At 49.0% G+C, this 18,416-nt stretch overlaps 2 protein-coding genes across 4 annotated transcripts in view; both read right to left on the reverse strand.

Annotated features, from left to right (window-relative positions):
* Window positions 1–4,356: 4,356 nt before the first annotated feature.
* LOC120229246 (60S ribosomal protein L39-like) lies at window positions 4,357–5,272 on the reverse strand. The gene is made up of 2 exons (XM_039228084.1): window positions 5,264–5,272; window positions 4,357–4,530 (listed from the first exon to the last, which is right to left on the reverse strand). Exons 1-2 carry the CDS (start codon window positions 5,270–5,272, stop codon window positions 4,357–4,359), a joined length of 183 nt encoding a protein of 60 aa, XP_039084015.1.
* A 9,006-nt stretch (window positions 5,273–14,278) lies between these two features.
* MAU2 (MAU2 sister chromatid cohesion factor) overlaps window positions 14,279–18,416 on the reverse strand; it is a 30,133-nt gene continuing 25,995 nt past the window's right edge. For all 3 annotated transcript variants that reach the window (XM_039228220.1, XM_039228219.1, XM_039228218.1), the window contains exons 18-19: window positions 17,567–17,694; window positions 14,279–17,200 (exon numbers count right to left, since the gene is read on the reverse strand). In XM_039228220.1, coding sequence (XP_039084151.1) covers window positions 17,126–17,200; window positions 17,567–17,694 — 203 coding nt within the window. In that variant the 3' untranslated portion in view covers window positions 14,279–17,125. The remainder of the gene's footprint in view (window positions 17,201–17,566; window positions 17,695–18,416) is intronic.

Genomic DNA, 18,416 nt, shown 5'->3' on the forward strand with positions numbered 1-18,416 from the left:
AGCGTCCGACTTTCGCTTAGGTCATGATCTCGCGGTTCGTGGGTTTGGGCCCCGCGTCGGGCTCTGTGCTGACTGCCAGCTCAGAGCCTGGAGCCTGTTTCAGTCTGTGACTCCCTCTCTCTCTGACCCTCCCCTGCTCATGCTGTCTCTCTCTCTCTCTCTCCTAGAAATAAATAAAACATTTTAAAAAATAAATAAATAAAATAAAGATTAAAAATAATTTTTAAAAAATAATAAAATCTTTTTAAGAGCCCAGCTTTGGGGCACCAGGCTGGCTCAGTTGGGAAAGCATACTACTCTTGATCTCTGCATCATGAGTTTGAGCCTCACGGTGGGTGTGGAGGTTACTTACTTATAAATAAATAAACAAATAAAAAAAAAACCCAGCTTTGCTCTTAGTAGACAACCAAATGAGCATCGAATCAAAGGGGTGAAGAAGGCAGCAATGAGGGGCGCCTGGGTGGCTTAGTCGGTTAAGCGTCCGACTTTCGCTCAGGTCATGATCTCTCAGTTCGTGGGTTTGAGCCCCGCGTCGGGCTCTGTGCTGACAGCCAGCTCAGAGCCTGGAGCCTATTTCGGAGTCTGTATCTCCCTCTCTCTCTGACCCTCCCCTGCTCACGCTGTCTCTCTCTCTCTCTCGCCTAGAAATAAATAAAAATATTAAAAAAAAAAAAAAAGAAGGCAGCAATGAGAAAGACCCACAACATGGAGAGGACTCGACATGGCAAACTTTGATCTCCCCCCACCTTGTGCACAGAAATGTGCAAGGTACTGAGATACCTGCATTATAGAATGGAACTTGTGAGCCAAGATGAATGCAGTAAAGGGAAACAAGCCTGTCAGGCAAGACAGAATGTTATACTGAAGATATACCAAGAAGATGTAGGAATGTGATTAAATGAGATAATGATGTGAAACTGTAAACTATGAAGCAGTAGTGGAAAGGATTATTGTTATTGTTACAAGTGGACTGACATTCCTGAAAGAAAAGTAAAGGATAAATTCTGAGAGTCACAGGGGTGGGAGGTTGGCAAACAGCCCTGTGGAGCCTGATTTCTTTCTTGACTGAGCTCAGCCTGGACCCAAGTGGCAAGGTTGACAGAGTCCTCGGCTAAAGAAGGAAGCCACTGGAAACAAGACAATGTGTTCCCAGATCCCCTTGTTTGCACCTCTGTTGTTACAGTTACCATATTCTGCAAGTTTCTGACACAGTCTGTGTGGGCAATAAACACTCAGAATTTGGTAGCTAGCAGCTATCAAAATTTGAAATTTTGCTACTGCAAATTCAGTAGCAATTGAACCCCCAGGAGCCAGGCCAGTTATGTTCCTCAGTCATATCAGAAATGGGAGCACCAGTCTCTAAAGGTCACACTGAGGAGTGTGAGCTCAAAATGCCTTGTGCGGTGCATGGTGCCCAGTAGGACTCAGGAGCTCTTCCTTTCATTCCAGTCACTAATCAGGATGCTTCCTGAGAGCAGGGATCCAGCCTTATTTCTTTAAGTAACCCCTCAGTGTTATTACAGTTACTGAACTGAACTGGGATCCAAGAGCAGCTCATTGTCCAACCCCTTCATTTTATGTATGAGAAATGGAGAGGCCTAGAAGGTAACTGTGACTTGTTCACATCCCACTGCTACTTTATGGCTGGATCCTAAACTTGCATCGCCTTAATCTCACTTTGGGCCTATGTGCAGGAAAGGGGAGAAGAAGGGGGACCTATGAGTCCTTATGTCAAGTGGAGACGTGTCGACAACCAAAAACTTCCTGAGCCTTATTCCTCTCTTAGGCGAGCTGTGAGAAGAGCAAAGGGCAAGTGGGGGACCATAATCAGGGTCAAGGCCACCAAAATTAACTTTGTCACAGGGAGACTGCAAATGAAGTAAGGTTATTTCAGGGCTATCTTGTGTAATTTCCAGACTGATCCTTAGAAATGTCTGGACCTAGGGGCTCCTGGGTGGCTTAGTCAGTTAAGCAGTCAAGACTCTGACTTCAGCTCATATCATGATCTCACAGCCCATGAGTTCCGAGTCCCACATCCGGCTCTGTGCTGACAGCTCGAAGCCTGGAGCCTCCTTTGGATTCTGTCTCCCTCTTTCTCTGCCCCTCCCCCACTCATGCTCGTTCGGGCTCTCTCTCTCTCTCAAAAATAATAAACATTTAAAAAATTTTAACAACGTCAGGACCTATAATTATGTTTCACCTTTTTATTTTAAAAATGTACAGAATTTCTTTACTCTCTGGAAAAAGGCATTGCCTAGAGGCAGAGATGTTGGATTAAGGGATGTCCGTGAAGTCTGGAATCCTAAACGTAAAACAAAAACCTCATTGGTCTGGAAAATTGTATCCTGGAAGAGTTCAAGGCAAACGAGCATTCATCAGAGGGAGTGAAATGCGCCACCACCACCCCACCCCCCGCCATGGATGACACCAGCACAGCTTCTGACATAAAAAATAGAAAGAAGAACATGTGACCCATACCAAAGATGGCTTTCCTTTCCACAGTGGTAGCAGCGATTGCATCTCTCTGCATCAAGGCGTGTCCTTTCCTAGGTCTTGGAAATCATGTGGGCAAACTGGCTAAGTGACATTCACATCCAAATAGGGAAACAGGAAGTGAGCCAGGGGACTTCACAGGCAGCAAGGAAGGCAGGGCCTCAGTGGTAGTTAGAAAAATGAGGGCCTGGTGGGTGCCAGCCCACAGAGACCCCTTATTGGTGTTATGGTCTTGGGCAAGGAAGAGTACCCACTAAAAACGAGGAATGACAGCTGGTTAATACCAGTGGGAAGGAGACTAAGCACAAATGTTAAAGTCCTTCAATGTCACTTGATGACAGTGGCAGTCCAGAGCAAAGTGCCCTTCCATTATTGCCTTTTAAGATTGTGGGAAGCAAAATTCATTTGGGTTTGCCGAGCACTTTGAGGTTCACATATGTGAATTGCTAATCTACTGAAACCTGCATCCTTTAGCAGATCCACTGGAATTGGCCTTGGCTTTCCCAGGGAAAAGATGGTTAAAAACTCAGTGTCTGGTTCCAGGGAGAAATAGACACTACCAATTCAAGAGTTTGGCCTGTCACCCTCCTGCTTCCCCAAGAGAAAGTCAGGTAACACCTGAATTATCCAGGGGTGGGGAGTAGAGTGTAATTTTATTGGTGTCGGTTGGCTAGAAAATCTGGAATCAACTCCAGATGGAGCCCAGGAGCCCTTTCTGCCGGGCTTTTTGAGTCTCTAGGTCAAAAGCCTGGACTCTAGTGGCAAATCTTACCTGATTCTTATTGACATAATGAAATGGGATTAGTGATAACCCTTTGCTGAAGCAAAAAGTATTGTCTACACCTACATGCCTACAGCCTAGAAGACTACTAACTCAAAAGGGTAACTTCCCCAACCAGGAAGGAAAGTATTTCTGAGCAGGAGCGAGTTCATTTTAGACTTGCGTGGCCACTTTGCGTGCAGAGGGAGAAGCTGACTGCTGTGCTAGATGGAAAAGAGTTGCTTTACTGCCACTGCTACCCTTTGAGGTTCTGTGGGATCCGAGGGCCTTTAGCATCCCAGAGAAGCACTTACATCTGAGCCTAAAACTCAGGTGAGGGTTTTCATTCTGCTACATTTCAGAGCCTTCTCTTAACCTCTCTCTTCCTTCTGGTCTCCTGATCAGTCTTCATCCAAATTTACCTGGATATTCTGCCAGGCTGCTCATCTTTTGCTACTACTCTGTGCCCTCTGTGTTTCTTCAGAGAATGAATCCCTTTGAGCAGTGGAGCAATTAGGAACTCCCAGATTTGTTTTGTTTTTTTTTTTAATGTTTTATTTATTTCTAGGAGATAGAGAGACAGCGTGAGCAGGGGAGGGTCAGAGAGAGAGGGAGTCACAGACTGAAACAGGCTCCAGCCTCTGAGCTGGCAGTCAGCACAGAGCCCGACGTGGGGCTCGAACCCACGAACCGCGAGATCATGACCTAAGCGAAAGTCAGACGCTTAACCGACTAAGCCACCCAGGCTTAGGATTTCCCAGATTTGTATTCCCAGTCAGCCTGAGTTCCTGTTTAGGATCTCCTTCCTTTCTAGATGGGATGTGACTCAAACCCAACAGCTGAACACGTTTCAGACAAAATTTGAACGGGTCTTTCTCTGACCCGTTCTCCATTCTTTTTTTTTCTTCCCAAACAAAAGTTCTCATGTATTTATTACTGAAACAACCTACTAGGGCAGAAGCATAGAAACAAAGAGGAAAACATTATTTTCCTAATAAAATATGTCCACCTGTCCAGAGAGAGTGGTGACCTTTTCAATATGATAGGGTAAGATGTTAGTGACCTTGATACTGTATGACTATGTGTGCCATCTCATAAGTGACTTATAGATTCAATTTGGTTCTTCTCCAATGTCTCTTCTTAGGGTTATACCTTATTTTATTACTAATTTTCATCAGAATCCATTGGGGAATGGGATGATTCTGCTTTTTTTTCTCAACCAGGAATCCCTTGACCCTAAAAGTCATGTAAGAAGACACAACGAGGCACAAAGTCAACTGCACACACCTTAATGGCAGAGAAAGGGAGGGATAGCCCTATCTTTTAAACTAGTTGCCATTTATCACTCTTTTAAATTAACATCACTTTCCCAGTGTTCCAGGCTAAAAGCTTTTAAATCTTTGGAGAGTTCTTTTTTTATTTTAAGTTTATTTATTTATTTTGAGAGAGAGACAGAGAGTGGGTGGGAGGGGTCAGAGAGAGAGGGAGAGAGAGAATCCCAAGCAGCTCTGTACTGTCAGCTCACAAAGCGTGAGCTCATGAATTGAGCTGAAATCGAGAGTCGAATGCTTAACCGATGGAGCCACCCAGGTGCCCCCATCTTTGGAGACTTCTTTAACATCACTCATCAAACTCAAAAGATAGTTTCTCAGTGTTATGATTTGTCCCCTTTCTTTTCTGTCTATTCTTTTGATTTCCATTGCTACCATCCATTCCCAAAATGCTCTTAACAACTCTCTCTCATAATCAATTACACACATAGTGTTAGACTAATTTCTCTTAAATCATGAACCATGTCACATCCCTACTCAAAAAACTTCCATTTTTAAGGAGGCTGATATTGTATTGCTTTTGTGATTAAGAAGAAAATGTTTTTGAAACTCTCCATCATCAAAGGTTGAATCTTGGCTTGGCATTCAGTCCTCTCTGTGGCCCTCTGTTTACTCCAGTTTCTTCCTGGGATGTGTCATTCTGGAATGATGCCTCACAGTAGTACCACCTTATCCGCACCTTTTCCATGGTTTCGGACACTCGTGGACAAATGCTGGTCTAAGCAAAGACGATTCTTCTTCTGAGGTATTGTCAGGAGGTCAACAGCAACCCAATGCTATGTCACAGAGCCTATGTCCTTCACCTCACTTCATCTCATCATGTATGAATTTTATCATCTCACATCATCACAAGAAGAAGAGTAAGTACAATACAATAAAATATTTTGGGAGAATGTGAGACAACACATTCACTTAACTTTTATTACATTATATTGTTATAATTATTCTGTTATTAGATATTGTGACTTACTGTGCCTAATTTATAAATTAAACTTTATCATAGGTATGTATATAGAGTAAAAACCGTAGTATATATAGAGTTCAGTACTATCTGTGGTTTCAAGCATCCATTGGGTGTCCCCATGGGGGATACATTACTCGGCACAAAATGCCCCACTCTGGATTCCGGGGACATAAGAATGCCTCAAGATATTAATAGGGATTCCATGATTAATTTCTCTGTTAAATTGTTTTTTCAACTAGAAGATTTTGCTAAACCTTTACTATTGATAATGGATGTTATTATGGTCTAGTGCCAACTTCCTTGACCATGTGATCTGTTTTCTTTTATTCTAAAAATACCCATTAACATCTCGGCAAACCCATAGTCAGTCGAACGTTGTCCGTGATTTGAAAAGGGCTGGTTCCGCATGCTGCCCTTGGCTAAGCCAGCTTCTGCCTCCCTAACTGCATCTGCCTCTCTTAGCAGTTGTATGGGATCAAGGAATAGTGCCCCATTTTGGAGGGGATACAACTGAGCTTCAGGGTTTTTTATTTGGCCAGGGTCACAAATAAACAAAACCAGAAGTTAGGTCTGACTTCCCATCCTGATATCTTTGCAATTGCCTGCTCTCTCTCCAAAGTCCTCCCGGCCACTTCAAACTAGACCTGGGCATGGTCACAGCTCTTCGGGCTGCAGCATAGAGAGGCAGGAAGGTCCAGAGAGAGGAATGAAATCACCAACTCCAGCCAAGCCTTTCCACCTGCTGGGGCCATGAGTGTGTTGGTGACTAACATTTTCTGTTCTTGATCCTTTAGTTATTGTTAATTTTGTATTAATTCACCACACAAAGTGAGGAGGAGGGTTCTCCTTCCTTTCTTCTCTCCCTTGTCCCTTCCTCTCTCTCTCTCTGTCTCCCTTTCTTTCCTCTTCCTTTCTTCCTCTCTCCCTTTCTCTCTCTCTCTCTTTCTTTCTTTCTTTCTTTCTTTTTCTCTTTCTTTCTTTCTTTCTTTCTTTCTTTCTTTCTTTCTTTCTTTCTTTCTTTCTTTCTTTCTTTCTTTTTTGAGAGAGAGAGAGCACACAGCGGAGGAGAGGCAGAGTCACAGGGAGACAAAGAATCCAAAGCAGGCTCCAGGCTCTAAGGTGCCAGCACAGAGCCTGACATGGGGCTTGAACCCACGAACTGTGAGATCATGACCTGAGCTGAAGTCAGACACTTCACAGACTGAGCCACCCAGGCCTCCCTCTTCCTTTCTTATCTCTATTATATAATACATTCCCAGAGGATAGAATCACATTCCTCAATATACACATAATAAATACACACATGCAGTTTAATAATATACACAATTACCTATAAACATTAAATGCCTGAGTCACCTACAATTTCTTAATGTCTCTTCATTTCTCCCTTCTGTGTCCCTCTTTGTATAGATAATCTCATGTTGGATATTCCAGAGAAGAAGTTAAGAAATCAGCTAGTCCACCTTCTACATTTCCCAAGTGAGGAGTGCCTAGAGAGGGTGTGACTTAGCTCGACAGCAAAGTGAGGGCCAAGCTGGTCCCTGGGCTGAGCCTGACTGAGTCTCAAAGACCAGAAATTCATCTCACCTTCGTGGGTGTTTAAACTCCAGGGGCAGAACAGGCGGCTTGGGGATCCAGGGTTTGTACTCATGTCTTGGGTGGAATTCAGCAGTCCCCAGGGAGCTCTGAGCACTAGGGAATCATGCCCCAAAGGTCTCACGTGTACCTTAGTGAGGGAAGTTTCCCTGTCACTGCTGAGCTGCTCCTGTCCGCCATGATAAGGCCTTTGGGCCAGTCCATGGGGAAGCAGCCATCAGGGCTTCCTGCCTTTGGCTTCCACCCAGACTTGAACAGGCTTGTCCTTCCTGTTGCTCAGCCTCTGACACATCTGATCACCGAGGCTCTGGGCTTCTGCAAGAGAATTTTCTTTCGGATTGTTGCTGAAGCATAGACAAGAGAGCCGGGAGAAAGAGATTTTCCCCCAGACATATAAAGATTATAGAAACAGATCTGTTCAGCACAGATTCTTCTCTTTTCCCCCTGAGACCTACACGGGGCTGGCAGTGGACGGATGGCAAGGTGAGCATTTCAAGGATGGCCTGGAATGAAAGAGGACACCTAGTGCCTCCACCTTATTTTGTTCTTTTGGTTCTAATCTTTCAAAAGTTAACTCATTCGTTCGAGGACAAGGCACCAGGGAGGAGTCATCTCTCTCTCACTCTAAATTTCAGGCCTCCTGTCTCCTTGCCCATGGGCTGTGACATCAGGCTCTTTCATGTCCCTCCAGGGGGATTCCAGTCCATATGCAGACATATGAGGCCAGCTTTGATTTTGTGCACACACAGAGGTAGTCAGTCCATAGGTTCTGATCTCTTAAATTGAAAGCCAGTGGTCTGGTGAGTGATACTTCTCACCACAGACTCAAGTCACCAACCTCAATTAGTGATTCAGGACTGTCCTGAGGGGGTTGATTCCAGCTTCTAGAATGTTCCTGAAAACGAAGCACCTTGCTGTCCACCAGAGAAACCCCTAGGAAGCCCCTGCATTGGGGCCTTCCAAAGCGAGGGAAGTTCCTAGGGTACTCGGAGCAGGGGTATTTATTTCTACACGTCCTGGGTTGGGAAAGCAACTTTTGCCTAGATTTATAGAGACTAACTTACCTTTTTTTTTTTTTAATTTTTAAAATGTTTTATTTATTTCTAAGAGAGACAGCATGAGAAGAGGAGGGTCAGAGAGAGGGAGGTACTGAAGATTCTCTTCAGAGAGAATCTGAAACAGGCTCCAGGCTCTGAGCTAGCCATCAGCACAGAGCCCGATGCAGGGCTCAAACCCGCGAACCGTGAGATCATGACCTGAGCTGAAGCCGGATGCTTAACTGACTGAGCCACCCAGGCGCCCCAAGACTAACTTACCTTCTTACTAACATAGGAGTCCCTAGAACCGCCTGGTCTTGGAAACCTTCATTCCTGCTCCAGGTGATGCTGAGAGCCAGGGGCTTGCAGCTTAGGGAGAGATGATGCTGTGGTAGGCGTTTCAGTAGAAGGCCCAGGTCCCAATAGAGTTGTCACCCATGGCTCCTCAGAGGCCTGTGATCACTTGTCTGGATGCTGTGGCGAGCAAGTCGAGTGGGAAGGGGCAGACTGACAGAGAAGTAAACAACATAATTTCAACTGATGATGATGATGATGATGATGATGATGGAAAGTAGTCAAGGGTGTGACACAGTGACTGGGGAGGGGCGGGGTGTGGCCAAGGCAGAAGTCATGGGCTTGCAAGCAGGTGGATTTGAGCAGAGACCTGGGAAGCGAGCATTCTGGGCAGAGGGGGATAGCAGGTGCCAGGGTCCTGAGGTGGCACCAGGTACGGGACAGAGAGCGACTGGCAAGCCGGTGGGCAGGGATGAGATGGGACAGGCTGAGAGGAGGCGAGCTTTTATTCTGATGGGAAGGGGGAACCATTCTGCAAAGCATCATGAGCTCTGTTTCCCACCAGATTTGGACTTTGTGATCTTCCAGCTGTCTGATTTCATGCCTACACTTCCTTTATTCAAAGATATTATTGAGCCTCCAGGGTGGCCAGACCTAAGAAATGAAAAGATATGACGCCCAGTTAGATTGGAATTTCAGATCAATAATGCACAGCCCTTTAGTGTAAATCTATCTGAGAATGTCAGAAATCTTCCATGTGCCAGGCCACCACTAGAAGTCATTCCAGGTTTGAGTAGTTCGTGTCACATGACCCCATAGCCTGGGGCCTTTGGAGGAACTGGTCAGATATAAAGGTTAGTATCTGGTGTAGCTTGGGAGAGAGAGAGATGAACCGGCTTCAAAAATCCACGTTGGCCCCAGACTGTGAACTTGAACTGGTGATACTTTTGGGTACCCTGACTCTGGTTAGATGCCCACATAGCATTCATCGAAATGCCTCTGGGGTTCATTGCATCACAAACATGTATCATGTTGTCTTGATTCTCAGATGGATCTATGTTCTGGCCTTTTTCTGAGAGTTAAGAGATGGGAGGGAAGCGCGTTCAGCACTCACCCACTGTCCCCACTGGCTGTGATCACCAAGGTAAGGTGTGGCTGTGAAGGTTGGAAGAATCCAGAGAGAGATGATGTGGCCATGGGCCACTCTTCCCATCACAGGGACTGAGGTGATACTGCTGTGGGGTCTGTCTGTGTGTGCCAAACCCACCTGACTCTGCACTCTGCAGTCAAGGCATGTGGGTGGCCCCAGAATCAGGCCAACCACAAATGTGGCCTGTGACCGTTTCAGGACACAGTCAGGGAGGGGTAAATAATCCCTGGAAAATAATCTCCTTAAGGTTTTGGGTCTGAGGAGAACTAGATGCCGAGAGAGAAACAGATCCTGTGAATGAGGGATTTGGGTGTGGCCCAGCTGGGACTTCCTTCTGTTGGCACCAGAAAGCTGAGGAATGTTCTGGAGGCCGGAAGAACTTCTTCAAGAGATGAATTCCCTTTCCCTTGGGAGGGGGCAGCTCAGGAAACAGGGTGGTAGCTGCTGGGCGGGGTGTTAGGAGCACTTGGATAAGGGACTGGCTCCGAGGCATCTGGTCTGGGTGGTTTGTGGTAATGTCAAGAATGCCCTGACCCCCATCACCTGCTGTTGGAGTCCACGTTATACAAGGGAGGGGGTCAGTGACCCCATCTTTGTTATTGTCACTGTCTGACACACACCCCCATGCACATTTAGCCCTGTCTGCACCACCCTCACCCCCAGTTTGTTTCTGGGAAATAGGCCTGAGGGTGGTGGGGGGAGAAGGGCCTGAGGGGACCCAGGGATTTGATCTTCCTTCTGGAAATAGGAGCTTGGCCACTTTCACCATCCATCAGCATCGTCCTGGATATGGCCTGGCATCAGCTGTACCCGAGGTGCTGTGTGTGGCAGCCCCTGCTCTTCTGAATGCCACGGGAGGGCCGGCAGCTCGCATGCCCTGTGCTCGCCCGTGCCCTCCCCAAGACAGTCTTGGGGTCTATGTAGCAGAAGTTGAAACGTCGTCCAGCTCTGACTGACTGGTTGAGGGAGGTTTTCCCTCTGTCCTGTCACTGTGCGTCCCACCTGTCCCCTGGTTTCCCATCCTACAATGTGCTGCTCTCCTGTCTCAAGTGGAACAAGGCTCACTCCTACTTGAGGCCCATTGTCAGACTCCTGGTAGAATGTCCACTCCCTGAGGGCCGGGACTTGGCCTGATACAGCTCCTGCTGTGGCCCCAGCACCTAGCAGCCAGTAGATACCAAATAAAGGTTTGGTAAGTAACTGAGGGAATGGTGTAGCCCTAACACCTGGAGAACCCTGGGGGTCAGCATCTTGGATCCCACAGCACACAGGAGAGGAACCGAGAGACCCTGCGGGGAAGGCTATTCCACATCCCTACAAATGAGGACAAGGCCAGGCCACACTACACACTGGTAACCTCCAGCCCATCCATGCCAGCTGGGAGCCGGTCTACCAGGTGGGAATGCTGCTCAGGCCGCCGTGCCCCCTGGTGGCAGAGGATGGAGCAGGCCGAGCTGCCCACAGCAACTGGTGACACATGCAGATGAAGACAGAGTGGGAGATACACTTCCGGTTCAAAGTGATACTTCTGAGCACTTTGTACTTAACCCTTTAGGGGAGCACTTGTGAGCAGAACCCTACAGTAGCGGAACTTCCGCAGGACCCCACACTCACTCTGGACAGAGTGTGCCCGATTCCAGGGGATGCAGACGGAGCCTGGATTCCATGCGGCACAGACACCGAATACACGGGCTTGTGGTTAGAAAGGACACTCAGAGCAAAACAAACACGCGCTGGCGAAGGGGCCCATCTCTAGCGAGCTGTGTTCCAGAGAGCGTTTCAGGGTATATATGACAGGGATGAGGCAGATGGTGCTGATCTCTCTCTCACAAACCCCTAAGCTAGTGTAAGAATGCTGGGATTTAAAAACTGACGTTTGTCGTGGCAGCTGTAACGCATTGTATTTCTCATAAAGCAACACTGTAAGTCTTTTGAACTCTCTTCTGGTCCTTGAAAAAAGTACCTAAAATATCAAAGTAGTAAGGAAATCAAATTAACATAGAAATGAATCTTTTTCTTCCTTTTCCCATCCAACTGCATTGTAATCTCACTTTGTGAGCATGACTTTGGGGTGAAATAAACTTTTAAACTCTTCAGCAATGCTCCTTGTCCCCTTCCCTGGCCCTCTGGGGTCCAGAAGCAGCGCTTGGAGGGGTTGGGGATGAGGGAGTAGAGCCCCCTCACCCCCCCACCCCATCTCTTGACCTAGGTGGACACCCCACCCTCCTCTGACCCCAGTAGCACTTTAGCCTCTTGTGTCCAGTGGAGAACTCTGAGCTGACTGGGGTTTACCAGCATGGTTCAAATCAAGGAAGCCATCAGATGCTGGACAGACAGGACCATAGAGGCAGAACTGCCTGGCTCTCCTTGAATAGCTTTCTTTGTGGGGAAACGTAAACGTGACACACTCAGCTAGGCCAAAGAGGAAAGCCAACACACATTGTGAACATTTTCAATTCCCAGACCCCCAGCGCCCATTGGCCTGGGGATGTGAAGTTCATTACCCCCTGCAGTACAGTAGGGTCCTGTTGGCATTTCTGGGCAGGGGTACCCAGGCACAGTGACGGCGCATGCCAACACCCACAGACCACGTAGGCAGGTGTCCACAGTGGCGCCTGTGCTCTTCCTCTGAGGCTGTCCTGTGGACTTGCTGACATGTGCAGGGCCTGGGCTGGAACAGTCCTGGCTGATGCCGGGCTGCTGAGTGGAGCAGCTACAGGGAGAGTGCCTCTGGCATGGGGACAGGTAGAAGCAAGCACAGAACGTTCCAGGATCATTCATGGAGGAGGCTGGACAATATCCAAGTGGGAGATGTCACTGTGACTTGGGGAGGAGCAGTGGAGATGGCCAGCAATGGGTGGACAGGCAGGATGTCTGAGGATTGGAGTGTGTGTAAAGGACACCTAATGACCTCCTACCCTGGCCACTCAGTGCTCAGGCCAGCTGCCCTTGCCATCTGCTGGCCTCTGTGAGGGCCACTCCTGGCCTCCCCCTCATCCTGTGACTGCTTCCTGGTTGTGTTCGTCACCCACTTCCCAAGTGTGTCCTGCACAGCCTGCAGAAGCTTCTCTGTACTGTGTCTGTTTGTGCTGACCAGTTCTGCTGAAAGGAACCTGCTTGGTTTTACCTGAGAGGTTCCCCCCAAATCTTGGACTCCAGCAGCCATTCTTTGTTTATCAATGTCTGGCAGTTTGTGGGAAATTCTCCGGAAACTGCTGATTTATTCAACCAGGGCATTGTTCTGCAGCGCCCAAATGAGCCTACTTCCTGTGAAACAGTGGCCATCTCAGGACTGGCTTACTCGTCACGTGTGCTTCACTCCCAGCCGGTGGCCACATGTCTGCTGGTGGGTGGTTTTGTCACATGGTGGATTTGTGGCTGTGCTCTGATTGGGTGGGCTCAGGTTGTGACTCCTGCAGAAAGGCTGTGAAGCCCCCGGTGGAAAAAACGATATCCCAGCCAACAGTAGGGCAGGCGGAGTCCACCCCAAGTGATAAAGCCGTTTATGGCTGGGTTGTTGGGGATGGAGCACAGGGGGACAGGCGTCAACATGTGCTGCAGTAGGGAGTTCTTCTTGGCAGGGCTGTGTGGGGTCCCAGACACACCTAGTGGCCAGTGGTGCTGCCTTGGGACCTTGGCCCAAAGGAAAGTTCATACGTGCTCCGAGGAGTGAGTTGAGACCACTTTGGTGTTATTGTGGGGCACAGTGATAAGACCAACAGGAGGGCCTTGTCATAGTGTGGGTGGCAGCCAGGCACCATCCTTGTGTTAAAAACAAGATGCAACCCAAGAAAACCAAAAACACATGTTCAAACAAAAATGTGTAGGGACACATCCACAGCAGCACCACTCACAATAGCTACAAGGACGAAGCAACCCAAGTACCTATCAATGGATGAACGGATAAACAAACTGGTCCATCCGTACAGTGGAATATCATTTAGCTTTCAGGAATGAAATTCTGATTCATGCTACAACATGGATGGACCTTGAAGACATGTCGAGTGAAAGAAGCCAGATACAAAAGGCCACATTATGATCCCATTTATATGAAATGTCCAGGGCAGGCAAATCCACAGGCAGAAAGCAGATCAGGGGTTGGGGTAGGGGGAATGGGATTGAGAGTTAATGGGGACAGTGTTACCTTTTGAGGGGATAAAAATATCCTGGAACTAGACAGGTGTTGCAACACTGTGAATGTATTTAGTGCCATTGAACTGTACATATTAAATGGTTAATTTTATGTGACTTTCGTGTCAAAAGAGAGAAGAAACATTGAAAAACAAAAACCTACCCCAAACCCTGTGTTTTCTAAGAACACAGGAAATAGGACACTAGGTGAGCAAGCAAATGTGTCTGTGGTAAGAGCCAGGGAGGAACAGGCAGTGCTGTGGGCCAAGTCTTTGAAGTCTATGGGGTCCCCTCTCCTCCAGGTGGGGCATTCTGGAGGAACATCAATCAGGAGGAAAGAAGACTTGGGTTTCCATTAGGTCCTCCAGTCCAGGGGATGATGGGGCTTTGCATCCTTACACTTGTTGGTTAGCAGAACTCTCTGATGCCCACTCGTGGCCCTGCTAGCCAGGCCAGAGGGCGAGAGCCCATCTCTGGAGCAGTGCACACAAGGGACAGATAACAAGACAAAGACAAAGCAAGTGGTGGCTCCTGCAAGTTATTTTACTTTGAATATATAGGAAAAGAAATCCAACAACAGGAAGTTATGTTCTAGGGTTATGTCTTTTAAACAATGTTTTGTATTTACAAAAAATTTTTTCCTGATTAAAAGCACCAGCTGAAGTTACAGGCTGCTAAAACTGTAAGATATTACAAACCCATTAAAAGACATTATGCCAAACATACTTATTAAAAACCCTTAACAAAACAGAGACAATGCAATCAACAAATGCAACCGACTGTACCAGGCAGCCCTTATCTGATTTCCTTGCCAGTGTTCCCAATTGGTGTGGTGGGGAGTTCTTACCCCAGGGAGAGGACCCTCGCTTCACCCATTGGTGACTGCAAAGACCCAGCCATGGGGAGGCAGCAGTGTGTGTCCCAGGGAACCCAGCTTCTCCTGGACCTGTCCCCCAGACCCTGAGGACCACAGGAGAAAGTGGAAGGGGCACACAAGAGTCTGGCCAGCTTTCGGTAATTTACCTGCCAACAGGAATCTTTCTGCTGCTCCCTTACACCGCTGTACACTGAAAGGCTTGGACTTTTCATTTGTCTGTTTTTTCTGAACACTTAGCTATGACTGTGAAAGGTCTCCCTGGGAGATCACTTGCAGCCTGTCTTAAATTCTTATGATTGAGTGAGAAATGTGAGGCACTCAATTCGGACTCACAAGAAGGTACTATGACAGCTTTATGTAACCAAAAGATGCAACAGCGAAGGGGAAGTTCAAAGTTTGCACGCGTATAAATGCATGTACACGCAGTCTGGCTTCCATAAAGCTAGAGTGGAATATCAAACATGGAGTACTGAATTCTTAGCTGTAAACATAAAAACTTATCCTTAACTTTACATGAACATAGATAACAGGGTGGTCATTAAAAGTACTTTAACATCAGGACAGATATTAAGTGTTGAGGTTCTTATTTCAACTGCTCTACATAAAAAATGCCCTAGAAGCAAAGAAAGGCTTAAATAAATATGAAGAGACAAACATGATGTACAGTGTGACTGAAGAAGTAATGAGGGTCTGGAGAGGTCAGACAGTGCGGGGTCCAGGCCAATAGGGGCAGCTCAAGGTAAGGGGGGGGGGGCTCTGTCCCTTGGGTGGAGGGGAGGGCCTGGGGGAGGAGGAAGTACCCTTGAGGGGGGAGGAAGACAGTACAGGACAGCTTGTGGCAACATGTCACACCCTCTTCTATAGGCCTCATGGGCCCAGGGGGATCAGCCAAAAAGGGGGTCCTGAGCAGCACGGGACAGTGCTAGGCTCTCCTGAGTGACCCAGGATGCCACAGAGATGATGGGTCCTTGTAGGACAAGTCCCGGCCAGCCCATGCCTCCAATCAGCAGTTCACTTTGCATGCCTGTCTCTGGCTTCCCAAGTGGGCAGCAGGGGCTTGATGCTGGCCTGGTAAGGGCAGTGGCCCAGCGCAGGGGGGTCTGCTGAGAGCCCTGCTTGTGGCTAAGGCACACCCAGGCCTCAGGGCCTGAGCAGCTGACCTGAGTGATCCCAGTGTTCCTTCTATCAGACACTGAGGCTTCAAGAAGCAGCCCTCACAGTGCAAGGGTAACAAGATGCAAACTAACAAGCCACCCTGACTAACAAGACCACTCACCGTTCCTCTGCGGGGAGACGCTTCCAGGCACTGGAAGCTGGAGGCGGCGGCTACCTCGACTGCCCCCAATGCCACCATCACCGCTGGGGTACCTCCTCGACTATCCAAGAGGAACACAGAACTGAGCATGGCTGTCTGCACCTGGTTCAGGAAGAGGTTTCAATGCTGTCCCAAAACACAAGGCAGGTAGGTCGCCTCATCCTCCCTCCTGAGAGCAGGGCAAGGGCCCGGGGAACTGCTGTCTGCTTACTAGTTGAGCTCCAGGCGTCTGCCAATGTCCGCTGCTGAGCACACCACAGAGCTGTCAGGAGGCAAGGCCCTTCTTCCTTCAGGTACCCTGAGGTGGGCTGAGGGTACCTCGCTTCTCCCTGCTTCCTGCCCAGCAGCATGGATGCTGACGGGGGAAGGTAGCTGATGCACACATTAAGAGTCTCAGCCCCCAGCTCCAGCTCCGTGAATCACCACACACGCACGCACACACACACACATGCACACCCGTGTCTACAAGAATGTGCACCTCCATGGCTGGACGCTGAATCCAGTCAGGGTACAGATGCTTGGAAGCCAAGTTCCTGGGTCCCCTAGGGTCCCTGATCAGAGGCCCTGGCTATCAGATGGGGGCAGGGAGGACACACTGGACAGAAAGGCAAGCTGGGGAAAGTGTCATGGTGGGATATGCATTCTTGTCCCTGACACATGTCATCACTTCTTCCCTCCAATTGTGGGGCAGAAACTGGTGTTTGGCCTCTGGAAGTTGCTGTGAGCAGAGGAAACACTCCAGCCAGGCACGGGGGCCCAGGTGACAGAAGTCGTGGTAATGCACCAGTGGTACCACCCACCCTGACAACTGGCACCCCACTCCTCCGCCCAGACACGTTCCCTTGAAGGTGTGACTCAGACGTGGAAGCAAAACTGGCAATTCAAGTCCACTTTAAAAGATGGCTCTGGAAAGTTGGCTCCAATATCCCACCTGCAAGCCTCGGCACCGGGGGTCTTGTTACCTGGTGGGAATGGCTGGCCAGCTCTTCCTGGGAGGTGGACTCCACACTGCACACTCCACAGGGACTTGGAAGCTCTGGAGACAGTCAGGAAAGAAGCCTGGGGACACCCACTCCAGCACACCTCTAAGGAAAGCTCAAGTGCCATCTGGATGAAGTAGGGGACACACCAGGTCCCACAGAGTCCCCGAGAAGCTGGGTGGCTCCTTTTGGGAGCTTCACAGGAGGCTGGCCAGGCTCGTATTAGGTCCATTCTGAGCTTGGAACTGCATGGGGGGTGGGCCGTCCGTCCACTGCAGAGAGGAGAGAACACACAGGTGAGGAGCAGGGGTGTGACAGGCTGCATGTCTGCCCTGGACTGCTGCCCTCTTTGGGCTGGCTGTCCAGCCAGGGCCCTTTGTCCTCCACCCCTGAGTCAGTGGGGCCTTTGGGAAGCATCTTACATCACCCACTCGGGTGACTGGTGCTGTCTACCCCATCTGAGGGGGCTCCTGAGGTTAGGCTGAGTTAGGGATCGTTAGAGACATGCAAGGAGGTGGCAGCCAAGTGTGTACTTCCTCTTCAGGGAATAAGGCCCCTGCGGGCTTCATGCCGGGTAAACAGGACCCGAGGAGTCAACCAGCACCCCCATTTTGCCTCCCCAAACCCAGTGCCCATACCGTAATGAGGTTGTGTTCAGGGAGACTACAGGCCTCAATGTGGTCCTGGAGCAGCTGCTGCGAGAAGTTCTGATGCATCTGGGCCGCTTCATGGGCGTCTATGGCATTCCCACAGGCCTTGTTCAGGTCTAAGGGGGGGACACGCACAGGGTAGGTTCATCTTGCCCTGTCACTGTCCCCAAGTCCTCCCCTTGGGTGTGGGTAGGGCCCTAAGGTCAAACCAGTAGGTTCTCCTGTGTACCTGGCAGGTCACCTGCCCTGAGCCCTGTCTCAGGATCAGCAAAATCCACCTGCCAACAGCCTTCACACATGCCCTTCAGAGTTCCCAAGTCACATTCTTGTCGGTGGGTGAGCAGTGTGGCCCACGTGGACAGACACAAGGGCCAGTTGGGCAGTGAAAGCCCTTAGCTCCCTGTGGACACTGGCCCTTCCAGGGAGTTCCCAGCCAACCCTTGGGCACACAGGAACTCACTAGAGCATGGAACCTAACACCCACTTCTGAGGCAGGACTGAATGGACCCACAAAGCCCACTGCAGACAGGAGCAGCTCATCTTCTGCCTCCTCCCAGGGGTCTGGATGAGTCTCTGGACTTTAACAGCATAATCTGTAAACAGGGGAGCAGCAGTACCAAAGCTGATGGCTGCTGAGAGCCCCCTGGGCACCCAGAGCACTCTGGCCAGTACTGTCTGACAGGGATGACTAATGTAGCCATTCAGGGGGAAGGAAGCCAAGAGCGAGGGGTAGGGCTTACAACCCGATTCTTCACCCAGACCCCAAGAAATGGCGTTATGGAGAGAGTGAATCGATCCTGTGTTGAGCCCAGTGCCCATTGCCCCCAAACAGGATCTC

This window comes from Hyaena hyaena, unplaced genomic scaffold, assembly GCF_003009895.1.
Source record: "Hyaena hyaena isolate Hyena2069 unplaced genomic scaffold, ASM300989v1 scaffold_30, whole genome shotgun sequence".
Classification (NCBI taxonomy): domain Eukaryota; kingdom Metazoa; phylum Chordata; class Mammalia; order Carnivora; family Hyaenidae; genus Hyaena; species Hyaena hyaena.